This window comes from Corvus cornix, chromosome 5, assembly GCF_000738735.6.
Source record: "Corvus cornix cornix isolate S_Up_H32 chromosome 5, ASM73873v5, whole genome shotgun sequence".
NCBI lineage: Eukaryota > Metazoa > Chordata > Aves > Passeriformes > Corvidae > Corvus > Corvus cornix.
The window spans coordinates 21,552,520-21,574,688 of NC_046335.1; the positions used below are offsets into that span (position 1 = coordinate 21,552,520).

The window sequence follows — 22,169 nt, forward strand, 5'->3', positions numbered from 1 at the left end:
TTAAGGGTTTGCTAGGGGCAATTTCCAGTGTGGAGGAAAAAATATGGGAAACCTTGGAAACGGTTTGAATCCTGCTCCCTCCCACCCCATTTTAGTATTTAGCACTCAAAATGGAAAATAAAGCCACAAGACATAAGAAGGTGGGGATAGCACAAAACACAGCTGAGAGTGGCAAGTGATTGCAGTAACAAAGGAAGATGGGCTCCTTCATCTAGTTAATTATAGCTTGTCCCGTGCTACTGGGCCCATGGTCTGGGGGTGCGCACATGTGCATGGGTGTGCATGCACTGCTGAATTGCTCTGTTAAGCAGGCAGCCTCAGTATTTCCCTTTTAACGATGCTACCAAATGATTAGCCCAAAAGCTCTTAATGAATGGGAAAAGAGACTGTCAGGCAGCAGCAGCAACCCAGAACTCCCCTGGGGCAAGTTGGCCCAGAGAGGATCTTTTTTCAGGGTATCAGGCTTCACGACCCATTCAGACAATAACAGGCCCAGCTGCAATATATGTCTGAGACAGGATATCAGACCCTCTAGTCCAGGATATGCACAAAATCCTTTATGGCAAAGCTGAAGAAAAAAATCATGCAAACAAAGGACTCTTCCAGAAATAAAACTACATCCACTATAGACAAGAGCACTCTGATAAGTACTGGAGTCTGTACTCTTTTCCAAATATCCTAAAACTAGCAATTCCTTAAGAAATAGGCATTTCTTTACTCTGAGCCTCATACTCCAACTCTATCAGCAGTTCCCTTTTCTGTTAGGGAAGGGCATTGACAAGCTCCTTGTCTTCCATGTGGTCTTCATAAAATAGGTATCTTGAGGTTTTCTAAAACCCAAAGTCCAAGGACAATTCCCTAAGAATCCCCAGGTACCAAAAAAGAAGGCATTCCAGCAGGGCCAAAGGATGGGACTCAGAAGAAGAAGCAAAACCCTTGACTTGAGAGATGTGAAGAATGGATAAGGAAGAAGAATCATTGTGTGGCCTAGTTCAGACCTTTTATCTGCTGGACAGGTCGGCTTTGCCAAGAGGGTGACCTGATTCCTTGGCTGCTGGTATACATGGGGCCTTTTCTTTCTAACCAGGCAAAGCAGTAGCACAGGCTGGGGAGGTCAGTTCTGTTGGATTCAACCGTGACATGCACGACAGCCAAGGGGCTGCTCTCAGGCCCCAGCAGTGAGCCCAGCCGGGAGTGCAGTTTTGTTATTGTAGCCGCAGGCCCACTTCCAATCCAATTACACACAACAGCTGTGCTAGCTCGTCTTTCCCATCCCCTTTCCTTCCTCTGCTATGTAATTCCAGGATAGGTTTTGTCATTATCAGGGGCAGTGAGTCAGGGTGAATGGCATCTTCTTTGAGTGATCAAAGGAATAAAAGCATGAGATAGAAACCAAAGAGAAAGTTGTTTACCCCAACATCTATGGAAGCAGTAGTGATCAAACCATAGTATCTCCTTTCACTCCCAGCAGAAACAGTATTCTGACGTTCCATGTGGCATACTCCTATAAGTATTTGCATAGGAAGTGCTACAAACATGGTGGTGTTTGAAGACATGAAAACAAACATGCAAGTGTTCACAAAGATGGCCACATGCACAAGAGAATATGTGGACATAGCAAGACCTGAGGGTGAATGCATTTTAGGACTGATCCATAAAATGTGTATCACTGCAAATCAGAGCACCTGATCAAGTAGGTTCAGAAGTTGGGAAAAGAACTGTTAGACACAGAATACAATTCTTCAGCTTAGAAAAGGTATATCTGACAATATATATGATTGAGATAAAACCCCAATTAAGACAGAGCAGGTGAACAGGAAATACGTTTTTCTTTATTTGTGGGGAACAAAAAATAAGAATCACTGAATGAAATTCTTGAGTAACAGGTGTAAAAACAACTGAAATAAAGTACTTTCCACATTTCAATGGTTAAACAATGGGACCTGTTATCACAGGATACAGTGGAGTTAAAAGATACAAGTGGATTAAGAAAAACAAAGACTGGACATATCCAGAGAAAATATGTTCATCAATGACTGTAGAACACAATCTGGATGCAGAATTAGGTTAGAAAGTCCTTAAAACAGTAATTACCAGAAACCACCAAGGTATTGGGACAAGACCTATGCTATCATAGTTTCTTAAACTTCCTCCAAAGCATCTACTTTCATAAAAAGACACTTCTGGAATAGAGGAATTCTTGCTCTCACCCCAGTGATTACTACTGCCATATTTTTGCAAATAGGTTGGCATGGAACTAAAAAACATTCACATTACAGTGCCAGAAATTCCCATTAGGGGACAGTACCCATGCAAAGGGCATGCAAGAATCAAAATAATGGTGGCACCTATGAAGAAGAACCTAAGCCCGCACATACTGGCTTCAAACTCCTGATGAATGGCACTGACAATATGGCAGAGATGGACTCCTACCCTGACCTAGTACATTCTGCAAATAGGAACCTGCAAATGGGCTGAAACACATCATTTTCATGGCCCAAAAGCAGAGTTTTTCTTTAAGGAAGCAGAAGCCAGCATACAGGTACTGCTTAAATGACCCTATGATGTGGAGTTAGGGAGACCAACTAAAACAGCAGACCTGAGATGAAGGAGGGAAAGAGGCATTTAAAGATGGAGTTTGAAAGATTAAAGACCTGGATCAAAAATGTGCTAGTATGCTTACGCTTGCAATAATCTCTGCATCTCTATGAAGGAGTTGTTCAGGAAAACCAGGACTATTTTTTTCCCTCTGGGAACGACCTAGCTAATGTCTACTGGGTTTTGTTCATTCAGTTACATGCAAACACTAGTCAGCAGTAAAATGATGACAGCCAAATGACCAGAACTTAATCTCTTAGCCTCCTCCCCATAAACATTTAAAGAGCTCCTCCACAACAGGAATAAGCATGGTATGAATAGGAAAAGCACTGTTTGAACTTTGATCCCCCCAGGTATCAGCAACAGCCTCCACAGTATCAAGGAACCATATTTAGTTCTTTCTCCTGCATATATTCTTCCACTAAAAAAAAAAAAAAAAAAAAAAAAAAAAGTGAGGCAGGAGCGTATAACTTTCTCTTTGATCTATTTGTCTTTTTCCAGCTATTTATCTTTCAGAATCTACACCACTGGTAAAGAATAGAAGGTGCAAAGAAAGAAGCAGATATTGTGCAGAAGTGACAGAGGCATCCATTCTGGTGTGTGCTGCATGCCACTTTCCAGCCAGGGACTTAACCTCTGAGTTTAAGGCTCTTAAACTCCGTAATGTTCAGCCCAAGCAATCAAACCATGTTGTGAAGGTGAGATGAGGCTGTAGCTCTAACCCCAAAAGGAGAACCTAAGTACTGAAAGAAGCTATTTCGCCTCTACATGACACAGCGAGTCAGTGACCCAGCCGAGTGCAGACAGCAACAATCCCAACTCCAGGGCACTGTTCAAAATGTGGTGTTGTTATTCTATAACCGGGGCATTACATTTGCAGGAAAGGTGGGCTAACACCTGGCAAACTTCTTTTATTTGTGAAATAGGCCAGATGGGATCAAGTTGGCTCTTGAAATGAGTGTAGCAATGAGCCCCTGTTGCTGGAATGCCCTTCTTCACAAGCAGAGACCTCACAGCCAGGGAAGGCTTATGCTACACATTTCTGTTTACTTTTAAAAAAACAACATCTTTGCACCTTGGAACAAATGCACCCAGCAGAACCCTGTGGTGCCCACTGCCGCCAGCCCCAGCCTATTCACAGCTACTTCCTCTTAGTGGGGAATTAGTTCGAACCAGTCTATTCAACAATAATGAATACATTTAGTCAATGCGCTCTTTACAGCCCTTCTGTTGCCTGTGGGTAGTTACCACTAGCACATAAAACCCCTAAGCTGTCTTTCAAGCAGTAGATGGTTAAAGTAACCATTCTGATAGGGGCCTGAGGCTCTGTCCTCACAATATAGATAGCTGGATGGCCAAATAGGTAGAAAGTGTCTGCATAGCTTGGCAGAGGAGAAGTGTAGACCCAAACACCCCTGGAGGTCCGTGTCACTGCCCAGTCCCACAGCAGTGCCAGTGCACCCCCGAGGGTGACATGAGAGGGATGAGACTGCCTAGGAGTAAACAGTGACAGAGCCTTGGAATGAGGTAATCGGGTATGTGGGTAATTGTCAGACTGAAAACGTACAGATGATTGAGAGAACACATAAAAAAGCATTCACGTATGACTAGAAATCCCCATGTGGCTAAAAATCCACATGAGAAAGCACACAGCAGTCCTGAGAAGAACACGTGTATGAGCAATGGGGAGAACAAAAAATGCACATCCAAGTATATAAATTATGAGAATAACAGGGCAGTAGGGCAGAAGAGCACAGTCAGAGAGCAGAAGGATGGACCGCTCCATAGTGCCCACACTAACAGCAGCAGAGTCCTGTACTGGATGTGCCCCCTCTGCTTGGGCCCCAACCAGTGATGCTGTCACCTCCTGCACACCAGGAGATGTCCGTGATGTTGTTTGAGGCAACGCTCATTACTGGCATAACATCATGTGTCCTACTGGTAGAGCATAGCAAGGCCATGCCTTCCCAATTCAGTCATCCTCCTCTGCCACAGACATCAACATCTTCAGCATGTTGTGGAGAGACTTGTGACTCGAAGCCTTTGGCACATGTCCTATAAGATCCTGCCAAGATGAGAGGAAACAGGAGTTCCTGGACACCTCAGCCTGGGACAGAGATGGTGCAGTTTCAGCCTCGTAGGTAAGTGAAAAGATTGCAATGTCATAGTTAACAGAGCCTTTCTTTCCAAAGCGTGCCAGGCAATATTTGCCATTTGGCTGCTTCCAATCCCACTGCTATCAGTTGAGCTGCATACAGAGTGCAAAAGTTCTCAGCAGAACAATAAGGGGGCTGACGAGAGAAGCCAAAAGGCTAAATATGCCAGGAAAATACCCAAGTGACTGGCCCTCCCTGCGTCTCTCTGAAGTGATGCACAAGATGTTACTATCCCAGTGTAGAAAAGAAGCAAATTGAACAGAGAACACATTCCAGATCCAGACAACTCTTTCCAGGTTAGGTTTAGCAAAAGTTATGCAGAAATCTGAGAAGGAAAAGAGCTTTGACTTGCCCATTATCCCACTCCAGCCAGGGCAATGTAGGGTGCTTTTTGGGCTCTCATTTCCATTTCACATAATGATAAAGTAGGTGGAACTGGCAAAGTGTGAGGTAAAAATTAGTTTCTAAAGTTTCATTGGCAACAGAATGTGGACTAGAGTAAAGTGGTCTAGCTCATCTAACACGTGTAGCTGAAGTTGGGGGACTCTGATGCTGTCAACAACAAGACAGCAATCTGAGGAGGGAGGTTTGGAGTTCTCTGTGGTAACATACACTGTTGTGGAAGAACTCCACATATAAACAAGTACGTGAAACACACATTCATTTTTCCTTTTAAATAAATCATTTGTGCCCTGGTGGGAATAAAAATTTGATACCTAAATAAGATCACACATTCAAATTCAGCCAGAAAGATACTCACAGGTTTATAAAAATGTAAAATAAAACAACAACAAAAAACCCCTTTGTTAGTAGAACTGAAATTCAACATGTTATCAGTGGGAGTAGCAAATGGAGTATACTGTAGTAGGAGAAAGAAAATGACTAAACTAGATTTTTATGCCAGACTACACACAGATATATCAGAAATAAATTGTATATAACGCAGTTTTCAATGCCAGGTTCAATTAACAATACAAGCAACCATTCTTAATGTAATTTTCATTCAGAAAACATCCCTTTAACTGACCAACACAATGTAGTCTCTGAAGAGGGAAGTTTGTGACCTTTGCTACTATGAAGCGCTTCTTTCAGCAAAGACTGTGCAATGCAGACCTCGTGATGTCCTGCAGGAAGCAGGATGAGACCTGCCTTGGTAACTTACCACCAGCACTCCTTAAAGAACAGCCTTTCAGCTCAGCAAAAGTAACACTTACCTAGAATATGATTGACATCTGTCGAGGTGTGTTCATGGCAAGCAGAAGGGAGAAAAGAAAGAGAAAGAAAGAGAAGAGAAAAAAAAGCCATTAGAGATGCACACAGCAACTCAGTATCCTTGCATGGAAATCAATTTCATGCAAAACCAGAAGTAATTAGGTTTGTTTGAAGGCCACCCATCTGCATCCAAGCACGCCGCCATGCAAGGGAGGAGGCACTGGCTCCCTCTCCACTGTGCATGTAAAAGTGAATCCACCATCACATCTGTCCGGAGAGAGAGTTCCTGGAATCAGATAGAACCAAGCCATGTCAGTTCCTGTAAGAATATTGGTTAAAATAGTCTATATTTTTCACACACACAAATGCAAAAGAGAGAAAAAAAGACCAATCTGCCTGCAGAAGGCTTCTGTAGCACATAAATTCAAGCAAGTTTCCAGAAAAATAGAAAAGAACCTGCTCCCCTTTTATAAGGGGCCATGTGAATTTATGACCAGGTATAAGACATACGACATAGTCCCAAAGTCTAGAAGAGAGCCCATTCCTTTTCATTCTTCTGCCTATCATTTCCCAAAAAACATCCTTCATTGCAGACAGTAGTAGAGGTGGGGGAGGAGGAGTGTGCCAGAGCTCTGCACATCCCACATGTTGTTTTTCACAAGACGCTAAATTCAAAACAAATGTCATTTGGTACTTTTTCTCTCTGTGGCATAAGACCATTTCTCAGAATCAATCCCATAAATCTCAAAATAAATAAGTCCTTTAAACAGGGAGGAGCAAGACCACGTAGTTCACAGTATTGATAACAGAGAAGGTATATATTTGAATGTACAGTCTGTTTTAGGCATAGCCCACCAATCACAGAAGTACTTTAAAAAAATGCTTCTCATAACTTTTTTAGCATCCCAAGAGCTCTGAATAGCTACACTTATCATAACACCAACTAGGAGAATCCCCTGAAATCTCACAGGATAAGATTAATATTTTCTTTTCAAGACAACCCTCAAAAAAAAAAAAAAAAAAAAAAAAAAAAAAAAAAAAGAACTTGCTTGAGGAAACAGGGAGGCCAGGTCCATAGATCACATTCTCCCCTGGAAGCTGGTACCCTGCCGAGGAGTTGGACTACAGATCCCAGACTACTTCTGCCACAAATCTAGGAGCATGACATACTGAGTGCATTGGCCTCACACTAAGGTCTAAGGCTGTATTCTCCTTCTCCAAATGCTCCCTCCAGTTTCCATCAGTATTCCACCCTCCTGTCCAAATCCACTGTGTTCCTGTGAAAATGGTGACACTTGTCCTCCTGAGACACTTGCAATTCAGTGGTGAGTGACTCCCGTGCATGCTGCTTTTTGTTTATCATTTTCTATTGCTTTCTGTTATCACTTTGTAATGGTTCCAAAACCATTTGAGGAAAAGTCTCTGTCGAACATCATACATATATCAAGCTGTCCTTTCCTAAGGAGGCAACAACCCAAATAAAACAATGCACAAAGAGGGGAGGGACTGTGGCATCAGTTCCTTTAAATTCCATAGCTTTTAATAACATATATGGCAGATCTGATGTGGATTATTTGCTGCTTTTCCTCTTTTAGCGCATAATTGTATCTAAGAACCAGTGTCTTGGTTTGCAAGCCTGGAAGGACACTAAGCACTGAAAGTTTACCTGAAAGTAATTACTTTTAGGTAGGAAAAGAAAACGAGTGTCAGGTAGCAATACACTCACTGAGGATAGAAATCAAAAGAAGATGATGGGGAGGCAGAAGGAAGGAGCAGACCCTTAAACACCACTCCAGAATGTGAACATGATGACAAAGACTTTACAAGTCCACTGCTAGGAGCAGTCTCAAGTTGATGTGCTGCTTGGGAAAAATCAGTGCCAGTTAGAGATGATCGCGTATCTCGGAAGAGGTAGAAGTGATTATCATAAGGTACTGCAAATGTGTCTGATGATCCAGCATCCACTTGAAAATCTGTTCTAAGCAGGTAAAAAGTTCTAGACCCATGTTGTCCTCTCAGCCTCCCTGCACGCCTGACAGTGGAGCAGGCACAGCTGCAGCCCAGGCTACCAACAGGGGCCTGGAACAGCAGGCAGCCTCACCAGGGTGTCTGCTCCAGGAGGACATCTGTGGGATGGTTGGGGAATAAAAAGGATCAGCAGATAGAAAGGGCAAAGGAAAAAGCTTGCCAAGGGTTAGCAAGGGATAAACACATTAAGCAAGTAAGAGAAGAGGCAGTGGGCTGTAACTGATACACTGCTTGAAATAACACTTATTTAACTGTGCAAGAATTAAACAGGTCATGAAGCTGTTAAAAAGGGACACAATGAAAGGCTAAGAGCTAACATAAGCATCTCTAAAATGTAGTTTCTCAATGGCAAGTAATAGCAAGATTTATTTTTAACCTTTCTTTTTGTACCGATGTCCCTAAAGCAGGCATCCCCCATCCTGACTGATTAAACTCTTAGCTTTTTTTTTTTTTTTTTTTTTTGCTGTATCTTTTTTTGGAAAGTTTCCACCCAACACAATTCCTGTATACACTAGGTACACCACAAAATCACTGTTTGCATCTCTGTGACACTTTCAAGTATTTACCTACATGGCAGCCCGGGTCATCAGTGTTACTTCCCATACTAAATGTAGAAGGAGTTTCTTGTATTGCAGACACCCCCCCCATGTGGTATCTGCTGGCAAATGCTGATTTCCAAATGGTAAAACTATTTGCTTTTTAGTTTAAAACAACAAGAGAAAGCACTGCAAAGACAAAAAAATTACATATAACCAGTCAGTCTTCACAAAAGAGTCTACAATAAATACCACTGTGGCATACAAGTGAAACTGCCATGCAAGTCACAGAATCACAAAGCACAGAGTATTCAGCGTTAGAAGGGACCCACAAGGATCATCAAGTCCAGCTCCTGGCCCTGAACAGCACCATCCCCAAGAGTCACACCATGTGCCTGAGAGCATTGTCCAAACACTCCTTGAGGTCTGTCAGGCTTGGTGCTGTGACCAGTTCCTTGGGGAGATTTTTTCCACCTGGGTGAAAAATCATTTTCTATTATCAAACTCCCCATGGGAAACACCATCACACTTCTGCAGTGTGGAATGTGACTCCACTTCAGTTCACAATTAAAACTGTAGCTCCATATATCGACAAAAGGGACCCACCATACACTGTGGCTGCTGGCTCCACTGTTAGGAGACACCTAATGCCTCAAGAAAGGTAAACAACAGAGATGGCATATAGCTAGTGTGACCAGATTTGGGGAGCTGCAATGACTCTCCTTCAGACCCTGTCATCTGAGATGTTCTTTCAAATTCTCTTCACATTTTTCTGGTTTGATTACAATAGGACTGTTTAAAACATGTCCCCACTGCCTTCCTCTTCCATTAGTGCTACTACCTTCGTCCACCTACACAGACCTCCTCTCTGCCACAGGGACTGAGGAGGTAGAGTATTCCAATTAAACAGGGAGCATGCAGAATCCATGGCTAACAAAAACATCCAGTGACCATGGGACTTACTGCCATGTAGATAGAGGTTTCTCCACTTCCTTCAGCTCAGAGCAGTTCAAACACAGAAAGGTCTGCCTCTTAACATAAGAGAAGGCAGAGTTTGCTTTATCCTATACACAAGAGTCCATTTATTGCTCCTTTGTAAAGGGCTGAGCCGCAAGCCAGTGCTGTTTGCTTTTGTTCTTTGATGATAATAGCTGTGTTGAAAGAGGGATCAGCAGGGCCACTGCCTTTGTCTGGTGCAGCCCCAGCCATCTGGGTGGGGTGGAAAGGAAGGAGGAGGATGAAGGGGAGCAGGAGGAACAAAGCAAATGTTATTATACCTCAGATCATTTCCATGCCTGTATGAGAAACATCTGAGATATTTTTCACTCTAACATTTTTAACACAAGGTTTAGCAAAAAAGGGAAGATATCATGAGAGCACACCTCTCTCCAGCTGGAAGACAAGGACAGCACAAACTTCCTACATGCATCAGCCCTACAATACTCATCACCCTGACTTGAAAATACCTACTTTCGTTTCCATCTCTGCTGTCCATTCAATCTGGTCCCCCGCTTTGATGTGCTGTAGGTACCTGTCTTCTGCCAGCTAAACTGATTGAATTCACAAGTCACAAACAAGCTGGCAGGCAGAAGCATCCTAGGCTAAGTGGAAATAAGCACCTAGAAGTGAATGGCACTAAAGTTCTCCAGCATTGCCCTCCAGCATCCTCTTGTTACTCTCTCTCTGAACACCAGTGTGTGGAGAGGACCAGGGAGCAGGCAGAAACTGGGGAGAGGAGGAGGAGGAGGGTAAAAGCCACAAAACTTAGAGGCATTTTTTTGTCATAGGAGACCCACAGCCAAATAAGAGGAAAGCCAGCTTTTAGACACAAAAAATTACCATATTCTGAAGCTTATTCAGATATTTACACCTCAAAAAGCTTTTCTAAAGTAAATTTGGCTCTCACCATTCTGCAAATACAGAAAATGGATATGGGTAGAATTTCACTGACAGAAGCATGACTGGTTGGGAACTCAGTCACCTAATTTGACTTACATATATATATATACACACACACACTATATATATACTGTTGAGACCATAGATTGATGCATTTGTGGCAGTCAGTGAAATGATTCAAAAGATACATGATGAGCCAGCCTGGACTCCTGAAATGTGGTAGTAAGAGATGTTGGTGACTCAGAACTGGGTGATTTCCTCTTAACTGAGCTCTGGTGGAACATTTTAATAATATGAAGAGCTGCATTTTGACTCAGCTGGAAACTCCTCAAACTGGCAAAAGCAAAGTCTTCATTAATTTGATACTTCATCCAATAAAGTGTTAATTTCAGATGCTGATTTGGCAAGTGGTCTCGTTCCATCCTAACCTGGTCTGTTATGGCACAGAAAAATATATGATCCTACTTCACCTCCTACAGAGTCTTCCTCTTTCTCTTCAGTACACAGTGGCTGAAAACCATCAGGAAGGGTTACAGCAACTCAAAAACAAATAGCATTTCTATTGTATAAACACCTAACAACAATTTGCTTGGGTAAAGATGGGCTCAGTAATGAGATCAGCTCCAAGCATTAGCACATTCCTCGACACAGGGCTCACACTGGACACAGACACTTTGAAATTGTTGTATTTATGGTTAACTAAGTTAAAATATTGGCTCCATTGAATCCATAAAATAATCGAAAATTACTTTAAGAGTGTCACAATTTTCCTCCTTCATATTTCCTTAACATCTTTTGTCTTACAATGGTAGTAGGAAACATCCCTGGTATCCTTCCACTGATTCCAATGGGATTAATTTGCTAAACTCTTAATTTGCTAAATGTTTAGGATACTGAAACAAATCCAAGACCACTCCAGCCTATGATGTCTGTCACTGAGCAACACACTGGAATCATGAAGAACTTCACAGTACTAGCAGGTGTAGGTCTTATTGTCTCACTCCAGAAGAATAGGACCCTGTAATTTGTGTTAATGGAGTGTTGAACACTTCTGATTTTATTCAGTAGAGATAAGTGGTGACACATACACAAACAAGTTCATTACAATCAATTACATTTCTCTGTGTTCTTTGTCCTATGGGATCTCTTAGGCTGCCAGCCTCTTGGGAATAGTATTCACTTGATACGTTGCATAGAATTGCATACATTTGTGGTACTGTGCCTTTGCACAGCTAATACTTGGGATCCCAAAGCACTTATTAGCTGTGAATATAGGAATCATTCATCCAGTACTGAAAAGCAGCCAGCTCTGAAGTGAAAGAGACAGATGTTTAACAGCTTATAGGAACACCACACAGCAGTTTAGCATGTCAGAGATAGAACAACAAGAACTACTTAAAGAGGCAGAATGAAACTTGGCTGAGTCTACTAAAAGTGCTGTGTGATTTTAAAGCACTCATGATTTACATGAGGTGAAGGGATTTGATTTCAAAACTTATCTGATTTCAAATCTTATCTGAATTACAGTGATTTGAGGCCTCTAATGCTTTTCTCCATACCATGCACATTAATGTTGTGGGCAGCCTGCCCTCTCCATGGGGTCAAATGTGAGGTCGACTGACCTATGCCTGAGTACATTACCCTCTAAAGCATAGGATATTTGAGCGGAGCATTTATCTACTAAACAAAATCAACCCTTTGCCTTAAGCTTTGTCCTCTCAGGTAACCAAGATGCTCAGGCAGAGTGTGTGCTCAAGCTAGCTGGGGAGACATTTGCAAACCACTATGGTTTCACTACAGTTGCGTGGCCATAGAGACAAGGGCTTTCATATCAACATGGTATGGATTGATTAAGTATGCTTGCTGCTTTCAGAAACCAATGCGCAGAATTATTTAGCTACAGTAAGAAAAAAAATCTTAGAGAAATGAATTCCTAATAATCCCTCTAATTAACTCTGCATCATTACTATTCTTAGATAAAGTATGCTTGCTGATTTCACAGCTTTCAGTGAAAGTACCATCCTCTCCCACACATCCCAACAAATATGCTCATGTACATTCCGCAGGGCCCTGGCTACATTGCTGGGGGGAAAGTCAATAGTTCTGTAGCCCACTACTAGCAAAAATCCAACTGGAATTTAATTACTCAGTGCCCTCCAAACAATCTGCTGATCTTTACTTAAGCTGCCTAGATAGAGTGCCTGAGCACTCCAGGATAAAACTTCTTTATGTTTCATCCCAGGTGTCTGGGCACTGGACAAAATAGAGGATTTGCTCCCTGCTATTTTGCACAACACCCTCATGCATCTACATGCAGCCAGTTATGTTCCCAGTCTTGTGGGGAACACAAAGATAGATTACTGTATAACTTCTGAAGGGCAGATGCAAGCAGAAAAAAAAGTGTCCTTCATATTCACCATAGACAGAATGAGAAGAAACTTATCACGATGAAAGAGAAGTTTTGGGTTAATGTCCGAAAAATTTGGTAGGAACAGGGTAGTGAGGCTCTGGAGAACTTTGGCTACTGAGAGCTTGCCAAAAGCATTGAAGATTATTAAGAAAAGACTACACAAGTATTTCTTATTAATTTTTCAGATTCACCTGATCCTGTCTTGGAAAGAATAGTTGGTCCTTGTGACCTTTTTCTATGATTTTATTATTTTAATTCAAAACACACTCTACCCAGACAATCCTGTTAGTAGCATCTGCCAGGCATCATAAGTCAGCAGCTTCAGTAATGGAGCAGGGCAGATACCAAAGCCAAGCCTCTGACAGCAACCATGCACAGGTACTCAGGGAAGAGTCAAAGGAACTAAGAAAAATCACAGTATCATTATCGATAACTTCCAGCAATGAGACTGGTGGAGGTTGCATCATGACCAAAATGCTGATCACACCTTGATGAACTTTTCCCTCAAGTGAAACTTGAATTTGTTGAGTCTCTTCTGTAACTAGAATTGATGTGGTGTGCAACTGCTTTTCTTTGTTCATTTAAAACCTGCAACTGGGCATCCCCAAACTGTTGCTTTATAAAATACATGAATAAGCATTCTCTATTCAGCATCACCACAGCATTCCTGATTATAAATATCTACCTCACCTCCTGCTCTAGCCACCTCTTTTCTAAACTGAAGAGTGCTGGTCCATCAATACCCTCTGCAGATGGCAGCTGTACTTTACCTATAGTGAAAAGACACCAAAGTTATCCACATCAAGACCAGTGTTGAAGTTTATCCTGGATTTAGTTGTACCAGGCCATCTGTATAACTAGCATATTTTAGCACAGGTCTAAACCCATCGAAAGTCCTTGCCTCTCCTAAGTACCAATCTGACCAAAACTCCAATGAGAACAAAGCTATTATTCTCATCAGAAACATGGACTGAGAAGTTTATGAATAAGAAATGCAGACTGTGTTTGAACAAATCAGCCTAGGAGCATCTTACCGCTCTGGCAGTCCTTGTTCCTCACCAGAGGCTGGTGCAGATCCAGACCCCTTCTTCTCTTTTTGTTTAGCAGTCATATAAAGAGCATTTATCTGCTAGAATTCACTTGAAATGCTTGGGCCAAGGACAAGCTCTAGCTCCTATGTCCAGAGAACAAACAAAGTATGTTACAGAATAGCATGGGCACTCTTGATAGCATGTGCCCACATTAGGCACACACACAGTACACTGTCTCCTCCACAAGCACTACCGTTTGTCATTCAGTGTTCCATGCAAACAGCAAACTGGCCATATGGTTCATTGTGTTACATACTGGAAATCACAAAGATTTTCCACCTAAGTGGCCACTCAAAGGAGAAAAAAAAAAAGGAACTAAATGAATTTCCAGCCTTTAGCTACAATATATAGCTCATTCAGATTTCTGTTCATGGTGAGAAAGTCTCACACACTTTGAAAAGCCTTTCAAAAACTATTTGCAAAAGAGTTACATTCCCATGGGCAGTTGCTTCCTCATGTTTTAATTACAGTTGAAACTATCTTCCCATTACAAGCCAAATTTTCTCTTGACTTTAACAAGAACTAAATCAATTAATGTGACATTTCAATGGCTGCATCATGTCATAGCAAGACTTATTCTTGTAAGCTGGAGGTGACTCACACAAGAGATCTTTGAGATACAGGAGTCAGGTTCTTTCCAACGGTCTTCTTGTTTTAATTGATATAGGCATCAGGAAAGGATGGCAACTGGATGAATGTCTCTAAATGAAATACTCTCCCTTCCAGGAATGCCTTCTCTGGATTCACCAACATAGCTACTTCTTCTCTGACCTCTCGGATCCAGCAAAAGCAGTACTGCTAGAAGGTTATCAGGACATAAAGACAATCAAGAGCTTGATGATGCTGATGCACAACAGTGGACTTTCTTAAGATGACCACCATGAAAATTAACCTATTTTTGAGCAGTCTTGTAACTTACACCAAAAAGTGAACTAACCATATAACCCAAGAAGCTAAAACTAGTTTCACCGCTGGCAGTGAATCTGCAATCTGCTCAGGGCACTGAAACCAGGCCCATGGTGTTTCAACCTTATCCACATCACCTGCAAGGCTGACACAGAGACTGGAAACCTAGGCATTACCCACTGTATGCCACAGAAAGAAAGTACCTTTCCTCCTGTTGAGGAAGAACCTGCACAAATGCTAAGTATTTTCAGCTTTGTCCTGTTCTCAGAACATCACCATGACAGCTACAAAAGGCATTTACTACTGCCAAATCCATTGCAAATTGTGTTGCCTCTATTCCTTTCTTATCATCTAAAAAATGATGGATAGAAATGAACTTTGGGCATATTTCCTATGACATACACATCAGTGAGAATATTCAATAAACAGTAACACAAAGAACAGAAAAAGGAGTTAACACCAAGAGATTTGGGGGGGGGGGGGGGGGGGGGGGGAAGTGACAAGTAAGCAGAGATGGGTTTGTTAAGCCTATGAAATGCTCAAGTTACAATCTATTTGCTGTACCCAGTCTTGGAATTAATAAAACAAATCCCTCGATATGTCTGACAGAGTTATTAGAGAAAGTTAATATTCCTCTCAGAGCAATCTGAAGAGGTGAAGCTGGAGCCACAGAATGCTGTGACTAGCCTAGTCAGGCAAAGGTGGAGGGAGAAGAAGAGGGTCCCTTCTTCAAACCCCACAGACTCACACTGTCAGCAGTGCTTATTCCTGTCCAGCCTACTCTGGAAAGTGTCAGAGGCTGTAGAACAAGAGGCAAAGATACACAGAGGAAAACTCCCCATCCCCACTTTTCAATCTTACATGAGGCAGGAAGAAAGACACTGTGCCACTGCCTGAGCCCTTCCCTGCTCACAGCAGGCTGGGGTGTCAGGTCATAGCAGGGAAGACATCCTACATCACTGGTCTCAGAGGCCACCACCTGAGCTCTGAAGAAGAAGCAGCAGCTCCTGCAGACTTGGTGGGGAAGGAATATTCATTTACCTGGTTACACCTGGCACTTATTACTGCCATATGCCAACACTCTTTGTGCTGCATCACAGCATCCCAAAGCACAAATGCCATATTACATCCACCTGCAAGGCACACAGTTTCCCGGAAAAATCAAGAGGTGACATTTTCTGCATTAAAAGAGACCTCTAGCAGGCTCCACCCAGTTGCCCAGTTATTGTATTGTGAGTATCATGGTACCTCTTTGTTGGAAGGTCTAAGGAGAATTATTAGCATTTCACCACTGAATCTATATCATGTAATGTTACACACCTCGCCAACATTCCTGAGAATGTACACCTATTCTTGAAAAATAGAGCAAGGAGGAGGGATAAAACTCTTCACTGTCTTTCTCAGTACTGATTATAGCTATCAAATCTAGGTTTATTACAGGATTTAGATAGCATTAGTTTGGAACTCAGTTCTGTATTGGGAGCCTTGCAGAAAACATCATATTCAAGGAGTCAGTGAACTTGACCAGACCATGTCTCTTGTGTTGATCCTTGTACCTGGGGCTTCAGAAGCCCATACAGCAGCAGCAGCAGTCACTTCAAGGGCCTGCTGGAGTGCCCTGTGCCAACCTGTGTTTGGGGTGTCACAACAGAAATAATACCCTAACCCATCAGGAAAAGACAAGTGATTCTGTTTGCTACACAAAATTAAAGGCACTACAGCATGGGAAGGAGGAGGAAAATCCATTCACGGTGGATGATATCCAATGTCCATTTGATGGAGCGTGAAAGCAGGACTCCAAGCCTCTGCACTGACAGAAAATTTACTCATTATCTATATTCTTCTTTTTGTTATCTCTTTACAATGTCTATTTTATTACAACATTTGTTTTTGAGTCTTCTTATTTAGATCTAGAAAAATCCCTGCACACTATCTCTCACACAGCCACTTCCCAGCATTAAGGGAGAGACTCCTCAAGAAAGGCTGGCACAGTTCTGGTTAGCCACCTGGTGCTGTCAGGTGTTAAGATTTGTGCTTCAGTAGGTCTCTTTGCCAAGGAACCACTCACAGTCTCCTGTTCTAAACACTCATCTCCCTGAACTGTGTACTGATTTGAAAATAAAGATCATTGTCTTGAAACTTACTTGCTATCTATAGTGCACTAAGCATGCCTCTAGATTTGGTGTAAGTATCAACTAATTATTGATTCGCTCACTCCAATTCCAATTAGGATGGAGTTCCAGTGTGCCTGAAAAGTGAGAACTCCATTTATTACACATAAAAATACATAGTGCATGCTCCTCCAGTTTACAATAATCATCCTAAACACAGCAATGAGTAATGAGAAGAAGAAACGCATCTTCTTTTCCTCTCCTTTCTTACATATATGCTTCTCTCCTTACACTTACATATAACTTTTAGAGTATGTGTTAATGGGTTTTATATTCCATGTTATTGCTGTATTCGCTGCTGCAATAGATATATTTAAATTAAACAGAAGTCATCAAGAGGTTCTATTGGAAGCATTTGCCTTGTTTATTGTTGAAAGACACTGCTTGGAAAAGAGTAACTGCTGACTTCAGTAAATGTGAAACATAATGACGGGAAACAGCTGCATTCTGCATCTTTCAAAATGCTAAATTTTCTTGTGTGATTGTCTAAATGTAGACCTGCAGCCTGCAGCAGAATCTATGCAGATGCAGGCCCAAGTGCATAATCACAGGACCTCATACCCACTGAATTCAGCAGATGTCTCTCTTCATTGAATGGACTAGGCCTAGGCCACTAAAATTACCAGCACTCAAGCACAGAAAACAAAAATGGTTTGCTTTTTCTTTTGATTAATGTGTTAACATTATATGCATAAGCTCACACCCAGAAAAACAGAAAACACAGCGGGTGGAGGAAAAAGGTGTGATCTTTTTGGTACTAACAAATAATGGTTTAAAATTTACTAGTAAATAATGTTTAAAATCTCTACTATTTTTAAATCTGTGAAAGAGTGTATGCAATAAATAGCTTCCGTGCTCGTTATCTCAGATTTGTTATAAAAAAGACACTGCTGAACAGTATGAAGCCTCCAAGCCACAAGCTGAAATCCACTGTAAGTCAATGAAGATTCAAAGTTATTCCCAGCTAGCAGTCTTTTCATAACCTAAGTGGAAACAGGTGAATAGACCCTTCAGTTCATCTCCTGGCTGATTTCTGAATCCAGAAAATCCACCATCAATAACCAGCTTCCAACAGTACACAAATGTGCTGAGCACTGTATCAACTGAGAGAGTACAACCCCAATACAACCCCCCCTTCCCAGCAAGAAGAGGGCCAAACACAGTGTCAAACACTAGCACTGATACCTTATCTGGGTGTCAAGCACAGAAATAATGCAATTTAGTCTCTTGTTTCTAAATGCAATCCCTTTGCAGAAAATTTCCACCAGATGCTTGTTACATGAGTAAAAGCCAATACCTCTCCTCCAGGAACTGTCCTTACTCACCAGCCAGGATCCAGCTCTCTGCGTTCATGCACTAAAAGCATGGAAAAGGAAGGTGTTAGAATCTGCAGCACACATCAGGCCGTTCCCGAGTGTTTGTATCTCTATGTCTGATGAGGTCAAAGAGAGCCACAGCCCTCTCTTATTCCCTGAGCATTGCAGGGTCTGTAACTGCAGCCTGAACCAGGGAAAGCCATTCAGCTTACTCTGATTACATCTTACAGAGCCTCATTCACTGCCAGGTGAGTAATCAGTCCCACACTTAGAGCTAATAAAAACTTCCTTCACTAGGAAGACACTGCCCTGAAAAAAAACCAATAGCAATTAAGGAGAAGAGATGCAATTTATCTCTTTGGATTTCAGCAATAGTCATAAGCACTATTGCTGAGGGATTTGGAAGAGAGATGGTACCTTCTTTTCTATGCCTTCTAATTACTAAAAAGGTAATATCTCTTCTCTGTTCTTCAGGAATATGTCAGTACAGATCCCACTGGAAATTGCTGGTAAGCAGTAGCCTTCCAGGACTGTAGGAGAAAAGTATTTTAGCTACATCAAGGAGTGATTGGAGGACAGTATTCCTGAAATGGCATCTGACCTAGCTGTATTTTCAAAGAAATAACGTGTAATGAGATTAAAAATTTTGATTATTCTCTATTGTCACCTCACAGCATGTTACAGAAACAAGTACTAACACGGGATTTTAAGTTCACAGAGCTGCAAAGTAGTTGAGGTTAGAATAGATGGTTGTGAGACATCCCTTCAGACTGCCCAACTCCCTTAGGTCAAAATAGACCAAATTGCTCAGGACTTTCACTAGTCAGGTTTTTACTGTATTGAAATATGGAAGACCTTATGACAGCTGATGAAGGGAGCCTGGATATGCAAAACAGCACATACATTTAAAGAGAGCTGATAATACCTGGTATGCATTCACATACAACGGAAGAAGGAAGGAGGAGTGGGGGGCATTTAGACATCTAGACTAGTATGACAACCCAAATACTGTCATTTGGTAAAAGATGATCAGGTAAATCACTGCCTTGTACCACCTAAGCTTGGGTATTAGGCAGCACACATAGGGAAGTAATAGAAAACTACGCGGTTGCAAAATTAAGGCAATAGGAACCTAGCAGAGGCAGTATATAGAGAACCAGATGAAGCACTTGGTATCTTCCCTTGTGAACAAGTTGGTCATGGAATATTTGTATTAGCAAAATGTACAGAATAAGATTTAAAAAGACTTTTTTCAGCAGCCACCAGTTGCTGGGTATCAAAAGTCTGGTGAGGAAGCTTGCCATCTTGGAGGTATGGAGCATTAATACTCGATCCAGATCCTGATGATTTCCCAGTGAGAGAACAATTGAGTGCATCTTCCGGGCTGTTTATATCATGTAATATTTTATGGATATCTTGCTTATCAACCATGCCACAACAGAACCCTCTAAAAGAAGCAGAAACACTATGTAGACCAGCCCTGACAACTATCTAATATAGCTTCATCTTCTTCCTAGAGCACACCACTCACCACTGCAGAGAGCTCAAATGGCTATCTGCGCCTTACAGTGATATTGTCCTGGAATAGTCATGACCATTGTCACTGCAGGGCAGATAAGGAATATCCTTTTTCTCCACGATTAGCCATAAGACATTGAGGTAAAAACACGTGATGTCATTGCTTTCTGGTGCCTAGACAGAATATATTGACCTTGGTCATGCTCTAGAAGGCCAGAGGTGAACTCTAACAAATAGCATCAGTTCTGCACACCATCATTTGAGAAGCACCAATTCCTTCTCACCAGCGTAATACAGTTTCAACCCTAGAGAAAAAGAAGCTATCCAAGAGGAGGATATTGCCTATCACCCATAATGTCTATGAACTTAATTGCTTCCTATGAGTGAAAGAGAAACTGTTGTAGTTTCTATCTACCAGGGAAGTGGAACACTCTTCTACTCCAAATGCTGAATGCTTGACGAACCCTTTACAATAACATGAAGGTAAAAAAAAAAAATAGGCCTTGTATTAGGAACACTGAGCTCAACAGGATCACTCCAAGGCATATCCCACAGACTGGGAAATGGTACGAAAGAACTGTCTTGAGCCAGTCTTGAGCTTGGTGAGGTCAGAGAATAAAGACCCTCTTCACTAGTCTATACCTCAGACAGAAGACAGCATGTATGCATCTGCTGGGTTCATTCAGACCCAGAAGAGGGAAACAACCTCCCTTTATTATTTGGTATAATGGAGCATGAGCAAAAGCCACTTCTTCACTCCTACATAGTCTCTTAAATGACTCACAAAGAAAGCAACACCCACTTCTACTGGGGCAAGCTTTCTTAGGAGTGACACCCGGGAAAAGAATGGAGGAAAAAGATATAAAAGATTAAACTGGTCAAGTAGTTACAGCCATATTGAAATTACACAAGAGGATGAGTCTGTCTCCAAAGATTTATTCACTAAACTCTGGAAGTACTCCTAATCACCACTGTAAATTTGCAGGTGTATAATGTGTGTGGGCTGTATTATCAAGGAAGAAGACAACTCTTATCCTCCAATATCTCACTAAGCTTTAGGTTGGTAAGAAAGTTAAATCTATTGACCATTCACTGCAATTCAATGATAAAATGCAAAACCCTAGAAAGGACAAGTTGGGCCTTCTTATGTTTCAGAACACTCAGTTCTGTCCTGAATTACAGCTATGAGGTCTCAAGTGAGCATTAGTACTGCTTTGTCACTAGGTTTTACTCTTCACAGTCTTCCTCCACACCAGTAGGGAAAGACATTTTCCATTGTCTCAAATGCAATGACCACCTTTTTACTGACTCCAGATCACACAGCAGTGCAGTCTCATGGCACATAGAGTATCATTGGTTTGCTGGATACTGGCCAACTTTAGGATATTCCTGTCAAGGTCTGAGGCAGGAGTTTTGCACTCATCTTAGAAAATACAGGACCTGGCTCCACTACCAGTGATGACCAAGACAGCCTTGGTGCTGTTGTGTCAAACCATGAGTGACACCAACCGTGGCTGTTTTCTGCCTGCTATAGTTTCCACATCAGTCTTTCCTTTCCTGTCTGCTACAGCAGGCACTGAATGAAGCCACCTCATTTGGGAGCAGGAGACCAGAGCTTATCTCCAGCAGGACCTTCAAAAACTGCTCCAGCAGATGGAGCTTTTACCTCATGTCTTGCAATTTACACAGTTTTGTGGAGAATGACAAGTTGGGCATCTGCTCCTTTCTGAAATTCCCACACACAGAAGAGAAGCCTGTCGTGTTCATCCCATATAATGATTAACCCTGGAAAATACAGAGCTCTTAAAACTGGCAGGGCTTTGAATCCAGAGGGGTCAGGAGGAGTCAGTTCAGACAGATGGTCTTGGAGACAAGAGAGATGAGTATTTTCTCAGAAATTAGTTTAGTTTGAGTGCATTAGCAATGTTCCACTATCTAGTTCTCTGTCCTAAGTCCTGGAGGGAAATGGAAGAAGGTCACACCACCTTTACATCATCCTATTAAAGGAAAGGGAGACTCAAAGTTCCTACATCTCTTCTAATTTCATTCATGAGGAATGTGTAGGCCAAATAGGATCCATACTGACATCTGAAGATCTAGAAGACTTCACTCCCCAAAGCCAAGAGCAAAGGAATGAGAAAAAAAAGGAAGACTGTTGTAGGAATAGGAAGATTCATGCATCACTGCATTCTTCTTTTACGTAGCAAAGTTCTTGGGACACATTTGACAAGGGCTAGGAAGGTGTGAAGAGTGTGCTCTGGAATCAGGTGGCAAATTCCAGCAAGGGAATCAGATATCAAAAGGAAGGAGGTTTAGACAATGTTCAAG

The 22,169-nt window shown here is 41.9% G+C and overlaps 1 protein-coding gene across 33 annotated transcripts in view; it reads right to left on the reverse strand.

Moving 5' to 3' along the window:
• The window catches only part of NRXN3 (neurexin 3), a 982,026-nt gene that overhangs the window by 887,877 nt on the left and 71,980 nt on the right, over nt 1-22,169 (reverse strand). For 30 of the 33 annotated variants that reach the window (XR_005602064.1, XR_005602065.1, XM_039553074.1 and 27 more), the window contains one exon: nt 5,969-5,986. The exons of the other annotated variants lie outside the window; for them this stretch is intronic. Coding sequence is in view for 28 of the 30 variants with exons in the window: in XM_039553074.1 (XP_039409008.1) it covers nt 5,969-5,986 (18 nt within the window). In the remaining 2 variants the exon portion in view is untranslated. The remainder of the gene's footprint in view (nt 1-5,968; nt 5,987-22,169) is intronic. 33 annotated transcript variants of the gene reach the window in all.